At 41.4% G+C, this 17586-nt stretch overlaps 1 protein-coding gene across 1 annotated transcript in view; it reads left to right on the forward strand.

The window, feature by feature from the left end:
• Nucleotides 1-17586, forward strand: part of grm5b (glutamate receptor, metabotropic 5b) — a 65327-nt gene that overhangs the window by 5465 nt on the left and 42276 nt on the right. Inside the window, 5 exon segments of the mRNA XM_034115340.1 lie at nucleotides 1701-2083; nucleotides 2690-3130; nucleotides 3305-3419; nucleotides 12088-12162; nucleotides 12603-12777. Of these exon segments, the coding sequence (XP_033971231.1) occupies nucleotides 1892-2083; nucleotides 2690-3130; nucleotides 3305-3419; nucleotides 12088-12162; nucleotides 12603-12777 (998 nt within the window). The 5' untranslated portion in view covers nucleotides 1701-1891.

The following is a 17586-nucleotide window of genomic DNA, read 5'->3' on the forward strand; positions in this document are numbered from 1 at the left end:
CACTACCCCCTCAGTCTCCCTGCTTTCCCCACTGAGCTAACCACCATCACCCCTGTCACGACCTTGATCCTGTTTTGCATAAGCAGTGGATGCCGTCTAAACTGTCCCTGCTCCCCTGCTGTTTACGGTCAATTAGATTGCTCCATTGCAGGGGACTAAAGTATTTGAGTAACTCTGAGGTTAAGCAAATTATAAGACTTGCCCATTAATGCAGGGATGGCTACTTTAATGTTTACTCAGAGGAGGACACTGATGTCCCTCCTATCTATGCTTGGTGTAGTTTGTGTAGCTAGATGTGTTCTCTAGGTCTGTTTGAATCATCACCTGAAAGCTTTTGCCAAATTCTTTGTTTCTTCTTTCTGTAACGCAATTTCTTAACAATTCATATTGTAATGATAACAATGGAAGGGGGTCACATCTGGAAAGATCACGAAAAGCCAGTGTGAAAGTAATAGGTTACAATCAGAGCAGCAGGAGAACAGGGTATAACACACCTGATTGATTTTGTTGGTGTCAAGGGGCAAACACTTGAGGAATGACATTAAATCGGCTGAGTTTCTTGTTGCTCTCTTACCTTATTTTCTTTATCTTATCTTGATCTTCAAGGACCAAAACAAAAATAAATTCAAAGAAAACTGGGACTGTCAGTGCTTTAATGCGACCTTGTTGCTGTCATGTTTTCACAAGTAAGACTCCTCACAGCAGCTGTGAGGTGTAATATGATGTTGTCTTGTGTTATTGATATAATGTTGACACAGTGGTGACTCTGCCTTGTCACAGTGATTTAGAGCGGGCATTATGAAGAGCAGGACTAGGCCAGGGATTGAAACGCCTCCATACATAAATCAAGAGCACTGGTGTAGAGCTGATTCTCTAGTCATCACATTAAGCTTCATTAAGAACAAACATCCATTGCTCATTGATAGCCAAGGCAATGGTCATTATGTTGATTTGATTGGCACAGTTCTCATTCCCATTTCAATTAAACTTCAAGTGTCCTGTGATTGACATTTGCTGTGAAAGCGCTGCTCACAAAAGCTTTGCCAAGTGAGAGTGAAAAATATGAACTCTGGCTTTCCTTTAGACATTTTTCTCTTATCATTAGTTTCTTAAAAAGACGAGGTGTGAAGGGAAATTGGTCATAGAAGAATGTAAGTCTTTGGAACCTACTTATGTGTCTGGATTTCATTTTAAACTTGTCTGAAGGTATGATTTACCCAAATAATATAGGTGTCTTGATCCGATTAAACGTTTGCCTGTTAATCTGAGGTTTGAGTGATAGACAAGATTAAAATCCCCCATCATAGTTGTTATTGTATTTCCCTATTTTTCCATGCAGGGTATAATATGATAAATTAAACTCAAACAAATCTTAATGCGTATAGTCAAGTCCTTATTTCATAGGATTCACACATATATCAAATGGAAGGTTATGAAGCATAAGCAGATAGGAGATGGAGTCTACAGACTGATTATACTAGAAGTAAATAGATAAACTATGAAACTACAAAAAACCCTGTGAAGGCTGCATGCCTGTGAAATCCAGCAGCAGCTACAATGAATTCTCCATACACAGGTTTGTGTGAACATGTCTGTCGTTCACCTGTTACTGTGGAGAGCAACTCTGCCTTATAATTGGTGGTGCCAGATGTTGTTTCCTCCAATGAGACTGAGCCTACGTTTTCTTTTGACTTTCCCAGGTTGCACTGCTGCACCTGCCTCAGCTGTTGCAGTGATGGTCAGACCTTGAAATCTGAACGTCAACACAGAGGAAAGGAATATTTTCCAATCATCCACTCACATAAACTCATCTGTGCCACAAGCTCCTGCCATGGCCAGGAAAAGTGTTCCTCGGACAAGTAGTTTCCTGTGAAGGCTCTACTCAACACATATGAGATCTGCTTCTCCTTTGTTACCTCAACGGACCAAGATGATGCTTCGGCTGCTGCTAGTTCTGTCCATTTGTGTGGGATCTTATGAAGCTGACTCTGCCCTGTCCGAACGGCGAGTTGTAGCACACAATCCTGGTGACATCATCATCGGAGCGCTGTTCTCTGTCCATCATCAGCCTCCTGCTGACAAGGTAATTTGGGGTATTTTGTATTTTGTCTATGTGCAGGATTGTTTGTCTGTCATTAGAATTCAGTGCAAACTTTGTGTTTTAATATCCTGTCTGGATTTGAAGAGAAAATAATTTGAAAATGTAACACAAGTAAAGGGATACAATTATAGTCAAATAGTAAGGATTGGAGATGGTTTTTGCATCTATGGCACTGTGAGTTGCAGTAGTATGTTCCCCTGCTCATTAAGTCCCAAAGCAGACATTACATTTGTGGAACGGGTACCTCTGTGTGAGTCCATGAACCTTCATCCTCCATTAGCTTCCGCAGGAACCTTTAGCCACCCACCGACATTTAATCTTTTTTTCCATCTCATTACGGATAATTGCAAACTAGAAAAATAACTCTTAGACACAGCAGACCTGTGACTATAAAACTAATATTATTTGTGCAGTGAAGCAGCCATGTGTTAAAAGCCTTAGTTCAACATTCTTTACTGTTCATTCAGTCTACAACACAATTAAAATGCATCTAAATAATGAATGCCATCATCAGTAATTGCAACATTTACACAACACTGTTACATAAATGCCAGCTCAATTAGACTTGATTTGATTTCTTCTTCGCAGGTACACGAGCGCAAATGTGGCGCGGTGCGGGAGCAGTACGGCATCCAGAGGGTGGAGGCCATGATGTACACGCTGGACCGCATCAACGCCGACCCGTTCATCCTGCCCAACATCTCCCTGGGCTGCGAGATCCGGGACTCCTGCTGGCACTCGGCCGTGGCTCTGGAGCAGAGCATCGAGTTCATACGGGATTCACTGGTCTCCTCTGACGACGCAGAGGAGTGGGGGGGCGGAGGGGGACTAGGGGGAGGAGGTGGCGGAGGAGCGAGCACGGTGAAGTGTTCAGACCCCTCGGCCACTCCCATGCGGGGGAAGAAACCCATCGTGGGTTTAATTGGACCGGGGTCAAGCTCTGTGGCCATCCAGGTCCAGAACCTTCTACAGCTGTTCAACATACCACAGATTGCCTACTCTGCCACCAGTATGGACCTCAGCGACAAGGTGAGACCAGGAACCTGTGGACACATTTCATTCAAGTAGCCCATACATGTTTGAGAGAGAATGTGTTACTGCTACCTTTATTGCTACTTTAATTGGACACGACACATTGCCTAACTGGATGATTTAAATGTTTCTGAATAATCCTGCCATTGATTTAATTTCCATTATTTTCAGAGCCTTTTTAAGTACTTTATGCGGGTGGTGCCTTCAGATGCCCAGCAGGCAAGAGCTATGGTGGACATTGTCAAGAGATACAACTGGAGCTATGTGTCTGCTATACACACCGAAGGTACTAACACACACACACACACACACGCACACGCACGCACGCACGCAGACACACACACGCAGACACACACACGCAGACACACACACGCAGACACACACACGCAGACATGTTTTTTCCGTTTCCTTGTTCTCTTCTGTTCTCTCCGCCACTGCCTCGTAACATGCTGCCTTGACTCCTCATCACAAATTATTACCTGTATTTTTTCCCACAATGAAAGAAATTCGAGAAAAGTCAAAGTTCTAAGTCCTTGATTTCTTTCAAATGTACAATTGTGAAGACACTTGTGATGCTTTGCAAGGAGAAAAGGCAAATAAGTTTATTTTGAACAAGACTAGAGTATTTTGAGCTCAAGGACAAGAATCGGGACCAAGACAAGGGAGAGAGGAATGTAATTGACAAGATGGATCGCAGCGGAGAGGCAGTGTTTTTTGAAAGAGATGAGTTTTCAGCTTACTAACGTAAATGTGATGAAAATTGAATTATTGTTGCTGGGTTGATGCCAGGAGGTTTATGAAGCAGAAGTATCTAAAAATAGCAGTGAGCAGGAGTTTGGCAGGTACTGTAGTGGTTGAATGGGGTTACAAAAACAGGTGGTTGCCACACCACCAGAATAAAGCCTCTGAGAATAAAGGAGAGGACATTACACCAAACACCATACAGAAAAAAAATATGCTTTCGAGCTAATATTATGAAGTATCTATTAAAAATGTATACATCCTCAATGATGAATGGCCGGGTAGAAACACGAGGTGTGTGTGTGTGTGTGTGTGTGTGTGTGTGTGTGTGTGTGTGTGTGTGTGTGTGTGTGTGTGTGTGTGTGTGTGTGTGTGTGTGTGTGTGTGTGTGTGTGTGTGTGTGTGTGTGTGTGGTGTGTGTGTGTGTGTGTGTGTGTGTGTGTGTGTGTGTGTGTGTGTGTGTGTGTGTGTGTGTGTGTGTGTGTGTGTGTGTGTGTGTGTGTGTGTGTGTGTGTGTGTGTGTGTGTGTGTGTGTGTGTGTGTGTGTGTGTGTGTGTGTGTGTGTGTGTGTGTGTGTGTGTGTGTGTGTGTGTGTGGGTGTGTGGCTGTGGGGCTGTGTGTGTGTGGCTGTGTGTGTGGGGCTGTGTGTGTGGCTGTGTGTGTGGGGCTGTGGCTGTCTACTGAGAGAAGGCTTGTTTGACCTGAAAGTGTGTAATAAAGAGCAACACACACACAGAGGACTGGCCTCTGGCATTGCCTGAGGGCTTTACAACAGCATTTGAATTGAGCTACGAAGGGTAAGTGTGTGTGTGTGTGTGTTAAAGGTGTGAGAGGGTGTTTTTGTGAGGTATTTGTTATCGTGTGGTTATAATGTAGGGCAGGAATTTATAAAGAAGCAACAATATTGCAGATATGCACTTACTGTAAATAACTGTCTATTTTTTCAATAATCAGTATGATTAATATTGTAGAAATAATACACTTTACCTTAGTAACAAGGTTGTTCGGTGGTAATTAAACTTTGCAGAATGATATTATTGACCTTAATTCTTCCAATTGAAAACGTGAAATCTTGAGACGATCAGATATTTGTGTAAATCTGTCTTCTCTTGTTTATGTTAATGATTGGATACAGAGCTCCCTAGATATCTGTAACAATATCAATGTCAGAAATAACATTTGTCTTGTGAGTGACATTTCGTTTTTGTCTCATGAGACAGATCCCCGTGAGTGTGTGTGAGCTGCTGGTGTGCTGCCATTAATCTGAGCAACAAGACAGGGAGTGTGTGTGTGTGTGTGTAATGGAATTTCTGTTTTAGAGAGTGCTTGTGGTCATGAGTGCAAATGTGTGGGATTGTCGGGGAAAGTATTGGTCTTTCTATTTCTTCAGACAAGCGGGGTTGACCTTGGAACTGGTCCTCAAGGTCAACTGTTTCCTCCTCAAACACAATCAGTCTCAAACGAGGAGAAATGGAGGGTGGCTGAGTGAGGACAGAAGGGATGAGAGAGAGAGAGAGAGAGATAAGAAAGGCAAGGGAGGGGAGAGCAGGGAGGAAAATGCAGGAAGAGGGAAGGAAATGAAGGAAATGGGAAGAAGAGAATTGGGGGATGAGAGACGGGAGGGAGGAAGAGGGAATGGGGAATGCCGTAATAACAGTGCCAGAAATGGTACAAGGTGTGGCTGTGTCATGCTTGGGATATATAAGATGAAGAGTAAAGAGGGGGGAGGTAAGCATATACTCATTAATTCTCTTTATTAACATTTTGCATCTGGAGGCGATAGAAACTGATATGGAAGAAACTGAATAATACATGTTATATCAGCACAGTAATTACATTGATGTGATGAGGTGATATTATTGGAGAGGGGAATACCATGTGTATTCCTTTCATGCCCCAATACATACGCAAATGTATGCATGTTGAGTTGGACAACCGTTTCACTTCCATTTGTAACGCAAAGAAGTCTCTCTAGACTAGTCGTGTATCATCAGTCCCTTTTGTCCTTTGTATTCAACGTTTTTCATCTTCAAGCTTAAGGGTCAAGTTCTACAGAAATTAGAAGTGAGTCATAAAGAAACCAGACACACAAGATGGAGAGATATATTCAGATATATGTATAGATAGATGGTGACTATGCAGTGCACGTAGCAACTCGAAACTGTTACATAAAATGGGATAAAAACAGTATCGAAGGAGTTGAAAGGCAAACTGTTTAAAACATAGGTGTAGAGTAATAGAATATTATTCACTGATATATGGATCATTTTCATTGAGCTGAGGTCTGTGGGACACATCATTAGTAGGAGAGACTTCAACAGACGCCTTTTTCTTACAGAAGAAAAGTTTGAAAGTCTAACTGTTCCTGGAATAAATGCCTCGAGCACTTTTAAGAGAACAGGGTGTAGCTGAAGGTGCTCAGTCGCTTCACTAGTCACTGAAAGGAAAGGGAGGTGTTGTCCATTAGCCTTTGTCAGCATTCTTTCTTTAAATGCACCACCACTTTTATTGTTGCTAGTATGTACATGCACTCTAGTGAATAGATCAAGTGTGCGCCTATTTGGTTTTGATCGGAGTTATTTTATCATGAAAGAAACTAATAATGATTAACACATGTTTGAAATTGGGTTTCAGTTTTGCTTTAGTAGAGAATAATTATTATCCTCGGCTGTTTCACTCTTTCTCTTTCCGCTCTGTGTCGCTCGGTTCAATTTCATTCAATTCAGCTCAATGGGTTTTATTGACATACAATTTGACATGTGTCACGAGTACTCTCCTCCAACAGAAATTGATCAATCTCAATAAGTCAAGATGTCAACCTTCCCTCCACCTCTTCTCTCACTCCCTTTTTGTCTTCTCTCATTTCTTTCTCCCATTTGTCTTGAATGACTCCTCACCTCCTCCGTTTTCTCTCTGTCTCTGTAGCATCTCATGCCCTGTGCCTCTTTAACTGCCATGGCCGTTGCAGGATTGAGGAAGATGAAACTGGGATGGGTTCGGGAACACAGTGTAGAGAAAGGTATAATGATCGGGAAGAGGAGAAAGACAGAAAGTGCTCAATTATTATTTATTTATTTGGGTGTATATTCAAAGATGGTCATGGGCCAGTTTTCGTGGGTCCCCATATAACAACAGTTTCTGTCTCTTTTTAATGAGCCTCGGTCACAGAACTACATCTGCTCTGATAGCAGATCTCTTGTTCTGCAATCTGCAATCCTTTGAATGGCTTCTGTTAAGATGGATAGATGGTTTGGCAGCTGGGGAGCATTACAGAGAGATTTCCTGTTGGCACAGATGTAAGTAAGGTCATTAAGGGGTAGAAATGGCTAAACTGTTGCCATGTTCAAATGGATTCAAAGCATTTACTGGAGGATGTTATTTATTATACTGGGTCTGTAAGTATTTGCACCTGTAGAGATATATGTGGGCCTGCATACAGCATCACAAACAGTGTGTTCATGATGTGTGTTTGTTTCTCTGTACGCGAACAAGAATGGTGCATGGGCACAGACATGGTTCATTTCTGACTCCAGAGTTTGCTCAGTGGAATGAAAGCATGGGGCAAGTGGATTTGGTCATTGTTATAAACTGCTGATAAACACCCTGGCTGTTGCCTGAAGCTATTTCCATTAAAAGAAAAGAATGAGACGGGGTTGTGTAACGGTACACAAATGTCACGCTTCGGTGCGAGGTCGGTACAGCGCGAAAAGGATACATTTGTTTTCATTTATTTTAAATAGACAGTAAAGTGCAAGTGCCAAGGACGAATAAAATCGTAAAATAAGGAACGTTTCAAACACCTATATTGCACTGAACAGAAAAACATGTTGCATTAGGCTATACATCTGAAAGTGAAAATGCCAAAGGAAATAGAATTATACAAGATAAATGTGTGCTTTAGGAGGAGTGTATCAATTAGATGGCTATGTTTGAACATTAAAACCACCCACACATTAATCATCCCGGTGATAGACACATCTTAGCGCTAGAGTAGCCTGATTTATGCATGTCTTTTCACAGAGCCTACAGCGGTGGGCAACTTCGACACATAACCCTTGTTTTATACGCATCTCTCTCTCTCTCTCTCTCTCTCTCTCTCTCTCTCTCTCTGTCTCTCCTCTCTCTCTCTCTCTCTCTCTCTCTCTCTCTGTCTCTGTCTCTGTCTCTGTCTCTGTCTCTGTCTCTCTCTGTCTCTCTCTCTCTCTCTCTCTCCATCTGTTGTTGTAGCTGACCAGGAAGCTGCCTTTATGAGTTGATGACAGACAGCTAATCTGTATCTATTCTGATAATCAAGGAAAAACCTTTTGAGTTTGTTTTGTGTGCATTTCTTAAATCTAAATGTTGGTAGAAAAACAAGTCATTTAAAGAAAATAATTTAACAATTCCTCAAACATGTAGACAAACAAGAATATTGTACCGAGTCTTTGCTTGTCTGTGTGCAGAGGCATGCTGTTTGTGGTAATGTGTGCATTCCATTAGCTGTGTAATCTTGTCTTAACACAGTGTGGGTGTCAGTGAGTGTCAACCCCTGGGGTATTTCTGTGTTTGACATTTCGCTACACATTGTTTTAGCGCTCCAGATGTGATAGTTTGGGGATTGAGGATAACTTGGAGAGAACAAAAAAGAGGGGCAGAAAGATGATGCCCTTTACTGAATAGTGTTTATATTTGTACTGCATGTTGTTTTTCTGTTCTCTGGGTAAAAATGGATTTAGGGTTAAAAGGAGGAGACGGACAGACAGACAGGAAGGGAGGGAGGGGGAAAGGGAAGTAACATGTAATTGCATGTAATAGACCTGATAAGAGTGACGAGAGGATGAGAGTGGTAATTGAGAAGGATGAATAAAGGGTGTGAGGAAGAGGGGAGGGATGGAAACGATAGGGGGGGAAATACACTGAAGCACCTGTCTCTGCATCTTAAAATGTACTGCCTGATGTGCTGCTAGGAGAAAGCGGGGGTAGAGAAGACAAGTAGCTAGAGGAGGGGGAGAGGAAGCTCCACAGAGGGCAAGTGGGAGACCCTTCAGCCTTGCATGTTGTAATTTATTGCAATATATCAAATGAATAAGTTGAGGAAGAGGGATAAAAGCAAACGAGGGTAGAGGGGTGTACATGTGAGGAGCACACAGTGAGAAAGGATTTATCTATCCTATATTTCTGCACATTTTTACTTTAAGCTGTTTTTGTTCTTTTTTCGTTTGCCTTTGAAATGATATATATAGTTATAGAGATTAAGGAAACGCAGCTTTGTAGAGGGGATCAATAAGAGGTAAAGGGGACAAAAGCACAAAGGGTTAGAAAGGAAACCGAGAGAAGCTGTGAATGTGTGATCTCTGTGCTGGATGTCCCAGTGGGTTTTTCTTCAGTGGGAGGTGATGAACCACAGGAAGTCACTACATGTGAGGAGAGAGTTTGAGGTAAATCTGCCCTATGTGAAATAAGATACCTAAAAATGTTTCCTAAATATCAATCTTGCAACAGTATTAGGGTTAACGAATGTGTGCACATGAGATTTTTAATATGTAATAATCAGTGATGTTGATATAATGACTGGGTGGGTAATAGAAGAGCTACAACAGTGGTAGTGGCACCTATAGTGACACATCCTAATATTGCTATAATATAAATGTGTTGCCTGGCCCTAATGCAGTGGTTCTCAAACTTTTTCTGCCATTTCAAATTTTTGAACAGGTGGGCCTTTTCCAGCCCCACCCCATTTTTAGCACATTTTAACATTATGATATGCTTACCTTTAACCTTTGTGTGCTGTTTGGGTCTCTGGGACCAGTTTTCACTGATTACTAAAATAAAATGTATGCAATTGAATTATTTTAACCTGCTTTATTTGGGGGTGGACCTCACATCCTCTAGGGGGGTCCGGGGGCATGCACCCCGGGGAAGATATATTTTTTTAAATGTTGAAGTGAAATGCATCAATCTGGTGCACTATGTATTTGTACGGCGACCTTGAGAGCCTTGAAAGGCGCCTATATAAAATAAATGTATTATTATTATTATTATTACTTTGAGCACAAAATGAATTTATGGATACAGCTCTCAACACTCATATGAAAGGGAGCTGTATACTTTTCAATAATCCAAACATCTTTAGAATATGATCACAACCAATAACAAATCATTTAAACTTGTGTATTCTTATCCTATGTTACCTAGATAGCATTCTTTCTTTTTATTTTATGCATATTTTACTAATCAATCCCCTTTTAAACAGTTTTTCTTTTTACTGTCCTATAGTACACATTGGAATGATTTCTTACTTTATTTTTTACAACTATATTAAATAGATAAAGGTGTGTGCTCTCTCGCTCTCTCTTTCTCTGTCTCGCTCACAGAGGATGTGTGCTCCTCCGTGGCGATGACGGCTTGCGTTAAAAAATAATAATAAACATCTTTGTAAAGTGGGGGGACACAAACGGGATTTGAAGTGGTGAGGTACCGCTCCACATTTCTTCCCGACTGCAACGCTGTTGTGTGTGTGTGTGTGTGCGTGCGTGCGAGAGCGTTTCACATGTGAGAGCAATTTACATGTGTGTATGAGAGATTTTTACATATGTCTGTAAATGATTTTGGTTTCAGTTGTGTGTGTGTGTGTGTGTGTGTGTGTGAGCAGGCTTGGATTGGCCATCGGGAGATTCTGGACTTTTCCCGGTGGGCCGCTGCCGTTTGTGGGCTGCTGCCTTCGGTGGGCCGCTGGCTCTGGCATAGGTGGGCCGTGGACTTTCACAGCGCCGCTGCGCCGGTACCGCATCTGCCGCCACAAACACCCGTTGCGAGTCTCTGGCTGTAACAGTCCACTCCCGCCCGCGAGGACCCTGGTTCGATTCCGGCCTGAGGTCCAAAAAATGTATTTAAAAATAAATAATAATCTCCCGTTCATCGCGTCCATTCGTGACCCACCTATCACATCTCTGCGCCCCACACTTTGAGAAGCGCTGCCCTAATGTGATGTGTTCGGCTCCAAAATGTGATGCTAACCATGGTCTACACAGGAAATATTGGCTGTAAGTTGTTTTAAGGTTAAAAGACCCGTGAGTGGATTTAAGGCAGGATTTTAAATAATAGATGAGGTGGGCAAGCTGAATTGAAACAAGCAGATCAAATGTTGAAAAGTGAATTTAGAGAAGTTGATTTGAAGGGAGTGTAAGATTTTGAGAGGCAGAAACGAAGTGATAAAGAGACACATGACAGGATTACTGAGTGAGAGAGAGAGATATCTCGCACATAAATCCCTTTTGAGACAGAGTGAAGTAGGTTACAAGCTTTATCGATTTTGATGATGGTAACAGTTTGAATGCGTGCCCGCGTGTCAACATGCAGGGGAAAGACGGGCTGTACCATCTGTCTACGATTCCTCTCACTGAGACACTAATTACAGGACTTTACACCTCGCTCCACCACACTCATTATTGGCCTGACTACACACACATAGACTCACTGACACACACTGAGTCGCAACAGCGGTCAGGGATTGTGGGACGTGCTTTTTCAGCGTGCTCTACTTCCCGCCATGGTTTGTCTTTTTCCCAAAATATTTTCCTCATTTTATTTCATCACTTTTGATCCTTTTGACTTATTTTTACTCATCAGTGTAACTAGAACACGGATCAATACAAAGAAGATGTATCAACCTCATTTAGTGAGAAAAAAAAAAGAGACATTATTTAAAAAAAGGGGTTAGAAAGAGATCATTTGAATCTTTTATCCTATCAAAACAGAGGAGGGGGACAGATAAAAGGGAGAGGAAGAGAAATTAAAGAGGGGAATCCTATCATATCCTTTGCCAGTGTGTACAACCATTCATTTGCATAAATTCCAGGTCACCCACTTTCTCTGGCAAAGACACGGGTGCCACTGTGGGGAGATGCTTTCTCTGACACAAAATGTAGCTTTAATGAGATATGCAGCAGTAGCAGACAAGTTGGTGCAGTGGGCATGTTTTTGAGAAAGAGAAGGGATCAGGTCTCAAACTTCCTCCTTTTCCACCAAAACATTTTATTTAGACAATGTGTGATAGAAAAATGACTTTTCTTTCAGTTGCAACATGAATGGAATCAATATTGTTCATTGTCATTATGTATTAATTATATCTATTTATTTATACATCCATCCCTCCAATCATGCATTTACTTTTGAATCTGCTGTTGTTAAAACAAAACAGAATTCAATTCATTTCCCCTTTCTTTGTTCTCCAGGCAACTATGGTGAAAGTGGGATGGAAGCATTCAAGGACATGGCAGCTAAGGAGGGCATCTGTATCGCCCACTCTGGTAAGATACTCAGGTCACAACAACAAGAGTGAACTAATCAATAATAATGTACAATATCTAGTCAAGTAAGAAATGGAATTGTATTTTAGTGGGTGTATAGTTTGTAAGTGTAGCTAGCAAACAGCAATAACCTTTGTACTTTTTTTCAAACACCAGGGTGTCCACAGTTCAGATAAATGTATCTGCAGCTTAAAGAGATCTACCAACAACAAGACATATATTTTACAACAAAAATCAGCCTGTTGTTTATTACATGGTGAAGACCCATTTCACACTGTGGGTGTCAGATGGTTGAAACTAAAGCATGATGAAATAGAGCAACTCTGACAAAGAAAACCCCCAAAGGAACTCAACACTTCTCAACACATGAAACAACACAGATCCAACATATCATATTCGTCACAGACCACATTTGTATTTGTCTGACATGTTATCCCCAGGCAAAATCTGGAGCAATGCTGGAGAGCAGAGCTTTGATCGGCTGCTGGAGCGGCTGCGGGCCCACCTGCCCAAAGCCCGGGTGGTGGCTTGTTTCTGTGAAGGCATGACTGTCCGCAACATCCTCATGGCCATGAGACGCCAGGGACTGGTGGGAGAGTTCCTGCTCATCGGCAGGTAGGTGCTGCTACACATTTGAGCTCTAATGTATTGTAATGTAAAGCAGGACCATATTACCATAAATGCATGAGGGATATGCAGTACCGGGTTTGCCCCAGGACAGTATTAGTAGTATTGTGATGTGTCACAGGATCCTTCGTTTCCTCTGTTTCCTCTGTGCCTGTGAGTTTTGCTCTTTTTCTGGGAAAGGAATATGATCAGATTGGAAAAAAACAAGTTTGGAAGATGTGTTTTGTAACTAGTGTGTTCCATGTTATATAGCCAAGCAGCTACACACGCTGAGCATGCACTGGATGTTTTAGAAGGCAGATGGAGAGGCAAAGCAGGCTCTGTGCTCTTCTCTAATGGCGCGTTTCCACTACACGGCCTCGCTCGGCCTCGCTCGGCCCCGCTCGGCCTCCTTTGGCCGCGCCCGGCCTCGTTAGGACCAGCTCACTTTATGGCGCATTTCCATTACAGTTTAGGAACTGGGGTAGTATCTATAGTAACGCAGTGTAGGCGGAGCCGTGACGTCATCTTCAATGAGAACCCCAGAAAAACAACACAGCCGTTAGCTGTTAGCACTCAGAGCTCACAGCTCCTCATATATGTTCAGAAACTAGAGAAAAGTTAAACAAGTACAAACCACAGACTGCCTGTGTCATGGCGAATACAGTCGCTGCTTTATTTATGTCTGTATAGGCCGTTGTTGTGAGTGTGGACGGTCGGAGCATATACTGCGTTAGCTTAGCCAATCTCCATTTAGAACACACGCATTTTAAAAGGTTTTTCGCCTGCCGTCTGTCTGCAGACTTGACAAAGCATTAATTCATGGTTTTTACTAACCGGTATCAGTATGTTGTTACTTCGGCATCATTTTGAAACGTGTATTACAATTAAATCACGGTCAAATATGTCCATCTTGTTGTAGTTGTAGCCCCCTTGCCAGCGATGCTCCCTCTAGTTTAGCATACTCAGCCCGACTCAGCCTCGTTGTCTCTGGCCCTAGACCCACGATTTTATGAGGCCAGAAAAACTGTGAATTAGGACCCGCCGGCCGGTACTAGGCCAAGTGGAAACGCAACCAAAGACGGGCCGCTGACGTCACAGCCCTCTTAAACGGGGCTCCGCGCTGTAGTGGAAACGCGCCATAAAATAACCCTCTTATGAGAGCCATTAATGATCATAAACACAGAGCTATTAACACAAAAATAGGAGCACAGCTAGTAAATATCTACTTCAAACTCATTTCAACCAAGTTCGATACATAACATGTGCATCCAGCTGGTGATAATTGTTCAGCACACACCCCCAGATCCAGATGATTGTGACTGGCATTCGCCTATTACACTTCCAAAAATAATTGGCATGTGTTATTTGCTGATTTTGTAACGTGTTTATATATATCTTTTTTTTTAAATTAATAACCTTTAAGCAAATAACTGATCAGCTTAATGCTTCCATTACTATAATTAGCTGAACGAGTTGGATAGATTCAGACCTCTTTCGTTTTGTAATCTTTCATTTTTTCATTCTTTGCATTTATATCTTATCTAGTGGAGAAGGTCATTTATCTGGTGGTGTTGGCCGGCTGCTACAGAAGGGTACAGGAAATCATGGTATATACAGTAGGAGCGATGACTTGACATTACCACTGAGCAACAAGTGAAACATATTCTATGGCTGTTAAACCAGATCATTTGTAACTCATGCTATGTTTTATAACTCCTTTTCAAAGACATGAATTCATTCGAAACCCCTGTGACGAGTCAATTGAAAACTGTAGGTTTTGCCATGCCTCTCAACTGCATCATGTAAAATACTTGAATAGATTGTATATCCAAACTGTACAGCATGAGACATGTATTACCCTTTTAAGAAAAACACACATGCTGTTTTAAATTTTGGAGGCGGTTTTCACATTAAGCCTTGTTCTCACTTAGATTAAATCCTCCTACAATTCTCTTGCAAATATAACCTTGCAATGGGCTGTTTGTGTGTGTGTGTGTTCTAAAAAATGGTTAATGATTTGATCACTTATTCCAGCCAATATGCATAAAACAAAGTTGACTTCAATAGTTTGAAACCATGGCCATGTATTTTGATTAAAATGCAATGTATGTGATTCTATTCTACTCTTCCTGCAGTGATCTGCTGTGTAACTAAATCATAGCCAGCATCATTTGTGTTGTCATCGCCACCATGATGCTCATTCTCATCACCCTCGTCTTTCTGATCATCTTCATCTACCTACATCATCATCATGCTGACATAGAGGTAAAGTATGAATTCATACTGAACCTGCTTTATGTTTATGGGGTTTGCCTTGCCACTAGAGATGAAAGTGATAACAGAGAAAAGATCATAAAACAGAGATGAATGTTCTGTCCTCTCAGAACCAAAGGGAAGGATCAGCTACAGTAAAGGCATACCTTTCTTTCATGGTTTTATTTGATTTATTTCTGGGAGGGATTTTCTCAGTGCGTACAGTCGTTCGACAAATGTTTGGATTTGTGGCCTCAAGCTACAAAACTTGAATAGGCCCAAACATTGCCCTCCTCTAACGGATACAGTGCGTTAGCCTTTAAACAAAAACACTTCCAACTGGTCCAGTCCATGCAGGTGCTCAATAGCTAGTAGTATAAGTATTTGTAAGCTCCCATATGTGAATTCATTCAATTGAAAAAAGTGTATTCTGAGTCGCAATCGGAGTGCTGCAGAAACCAGGGTTGTTTATTAGCAGAGGTGTTACTGTGAAGCTGCACTCACATGTAATGCGATTTTCTTTTTGGTCACTGCGAGGTCAGGCACAGAGCCTTGCGGTGAATACACGAAGTTCAGAGTTTAAATACATTTGAACATTAAGGGTAGCGTTCTTCGACAGTTTCGAGCTTCCACCTAATTGGGCGGTACCACTCTCTCCAAGAATCACAACGGCAATGTCAACGCAGATCATTTTTACCGCTTGTCATGCCAATGCACCTAAAAAGAGACTCATTCCAATAATCCAAGTACATGTTGTTTGAGAGTCCGAAGCTGGTTGCTGGTTTGTCATTGTTGCTTGCATCTGTTGAGCAAAGCACCTGCACGAAGGAGAGTGGGATCAAGGCTATAGTAGGATCCTCCTTCACTTTGCACTCATTTGGTGAAGCTCAATGCAAGGAATCACCTGCAATTAGAGAGAAGGAAATGGGGAAACAATTCTGAATAAATAAATGCTAATAATGGATACAAAAGACAGATGATAAGATCAGTTATGGTACACCACATCTACACCTCACTTCGGCACAGCAATTTGCAGTTTGTTCAAATTAAACAACAAACTAAATAATGTTATTAAATCTGAGCTGTTATACTGGAGTTTTAGCTGACACACCCTGCTTCCTTATTTAATCAATGGATTCCAACAGCTTCCTTAAATTATGCACACCAGTTTAACACCAGTTTAACACTCTCTCACCATGGTCACTTGCCAAATTAACATTTCTGGATCTAAGTGAAAAGCATTTAAATCAACCAAAGCCCTCACTCCTTTCTGTCTTTCCACTTGTGAAGAAATGGCTTGTTAAAATGGATATTTTTTTATTGCAGTATATGTTGTAGATCTCTGGCCAATCTGTCTTGATTATGTCGGTTAATAGAATATCAGCCTTCGTTAGCGTCAGTATCATAATGACTGTAGTTGTAAATTGCAGATGGTCACGGGTGGGTGCCCTTCTCACTGGAGGTCTGTGGAAGGAACTTCTGATTATCCCAGCTGGGCAGACACCCGTTTAACACCAGGATAATTACATCGGTACATTACCGAGAGCACGCAGAAGATTATTCAGTTACCTACAGTAGGGCAGATAAGTGTGGTCATTACAAATATGGACTACTACAAGATCTCCAGATTGCATTGTTACTGTGGAGAGGGGCAGTGTGCTGCACGCCGCACAATAATTTGAGATGAATGTTTGATTTTCCCTGATTCTTTATGGCTGCAACAACATTGTGATATTATGCGTCCGCATCAAAATCAATCATTTGTATTATTCGTTTTAATTAGTTAGATGAAGGCTTGATGACTCCTCAATTTGTTTGTACATTTTTTGGATCTTGATTCATCCTCCAACATCTTAGTATAACCTTATTTTGAGCAACATTTATACTGTTCCTCGTATTAAAAGATAAAACATAACCCCCTCCTGCAGCTAGTCTGAATGATTCATCTCTGACACGGCTTTAGTACCCTGCTCCTGATAAGTTTATTATACAATAAGAAGTAATATTATTGACATTTGACATAAGTTGGTTTCACTGTTTTTCACTATGTTTCTTGGTTTAAGATTTTGTACTTCCTTGTCTACAAATAATCCTAAAAACACACAGTTTATTGATTGCTTCTGTCCTATAATTCCACTTGGTGCCAGCAAGTGACAGACCCATAAATGAATAGCCTTGATTGAGATAAATATCCAGCCACATGGGACACACAAACACACACACTTACACGTACACACACTTACAGTATGGCACAAATTCACATGCTCTTTTCTCATTATTCTACTTATATCAAGTTAACAACCTCTTCATCTCTCTTAACGTGAAACATCCTCTCCTTTCTCAAATTCAAATTAGGTCTGACACAAATACATCAGTTTCAGCTGTCATTCTGATGTTTTGCATTTCCTCCTTCCATAGTTTTTGCAACCATTCATAGCAACCGCTTCGAAATACCTATCAAGTCTATAGTTTATTGTTAATCCACGAAATGACTTAAAAAAATTGCAGATTGCGTGTGTGTTCAAAAACCATACCAAACAAGGCTGCTACCTTCAGTTTGTG

The sequence above is a fragment of the Trematomus bernacchii genome, unplaced genomic scaffold (assembly GCF_902827165.1).
Source record: "Trematomus bernacchii unplaced genomic scaffold, fTreBer1.1, whole genome shotgun sequence".
Taxonomy (NCBI): Eukaryota; Metazoa; Chordata; class Actinopteri; order Perciformes; family Nototheniidae; genus Trematomus; species Trematomus bernacchii.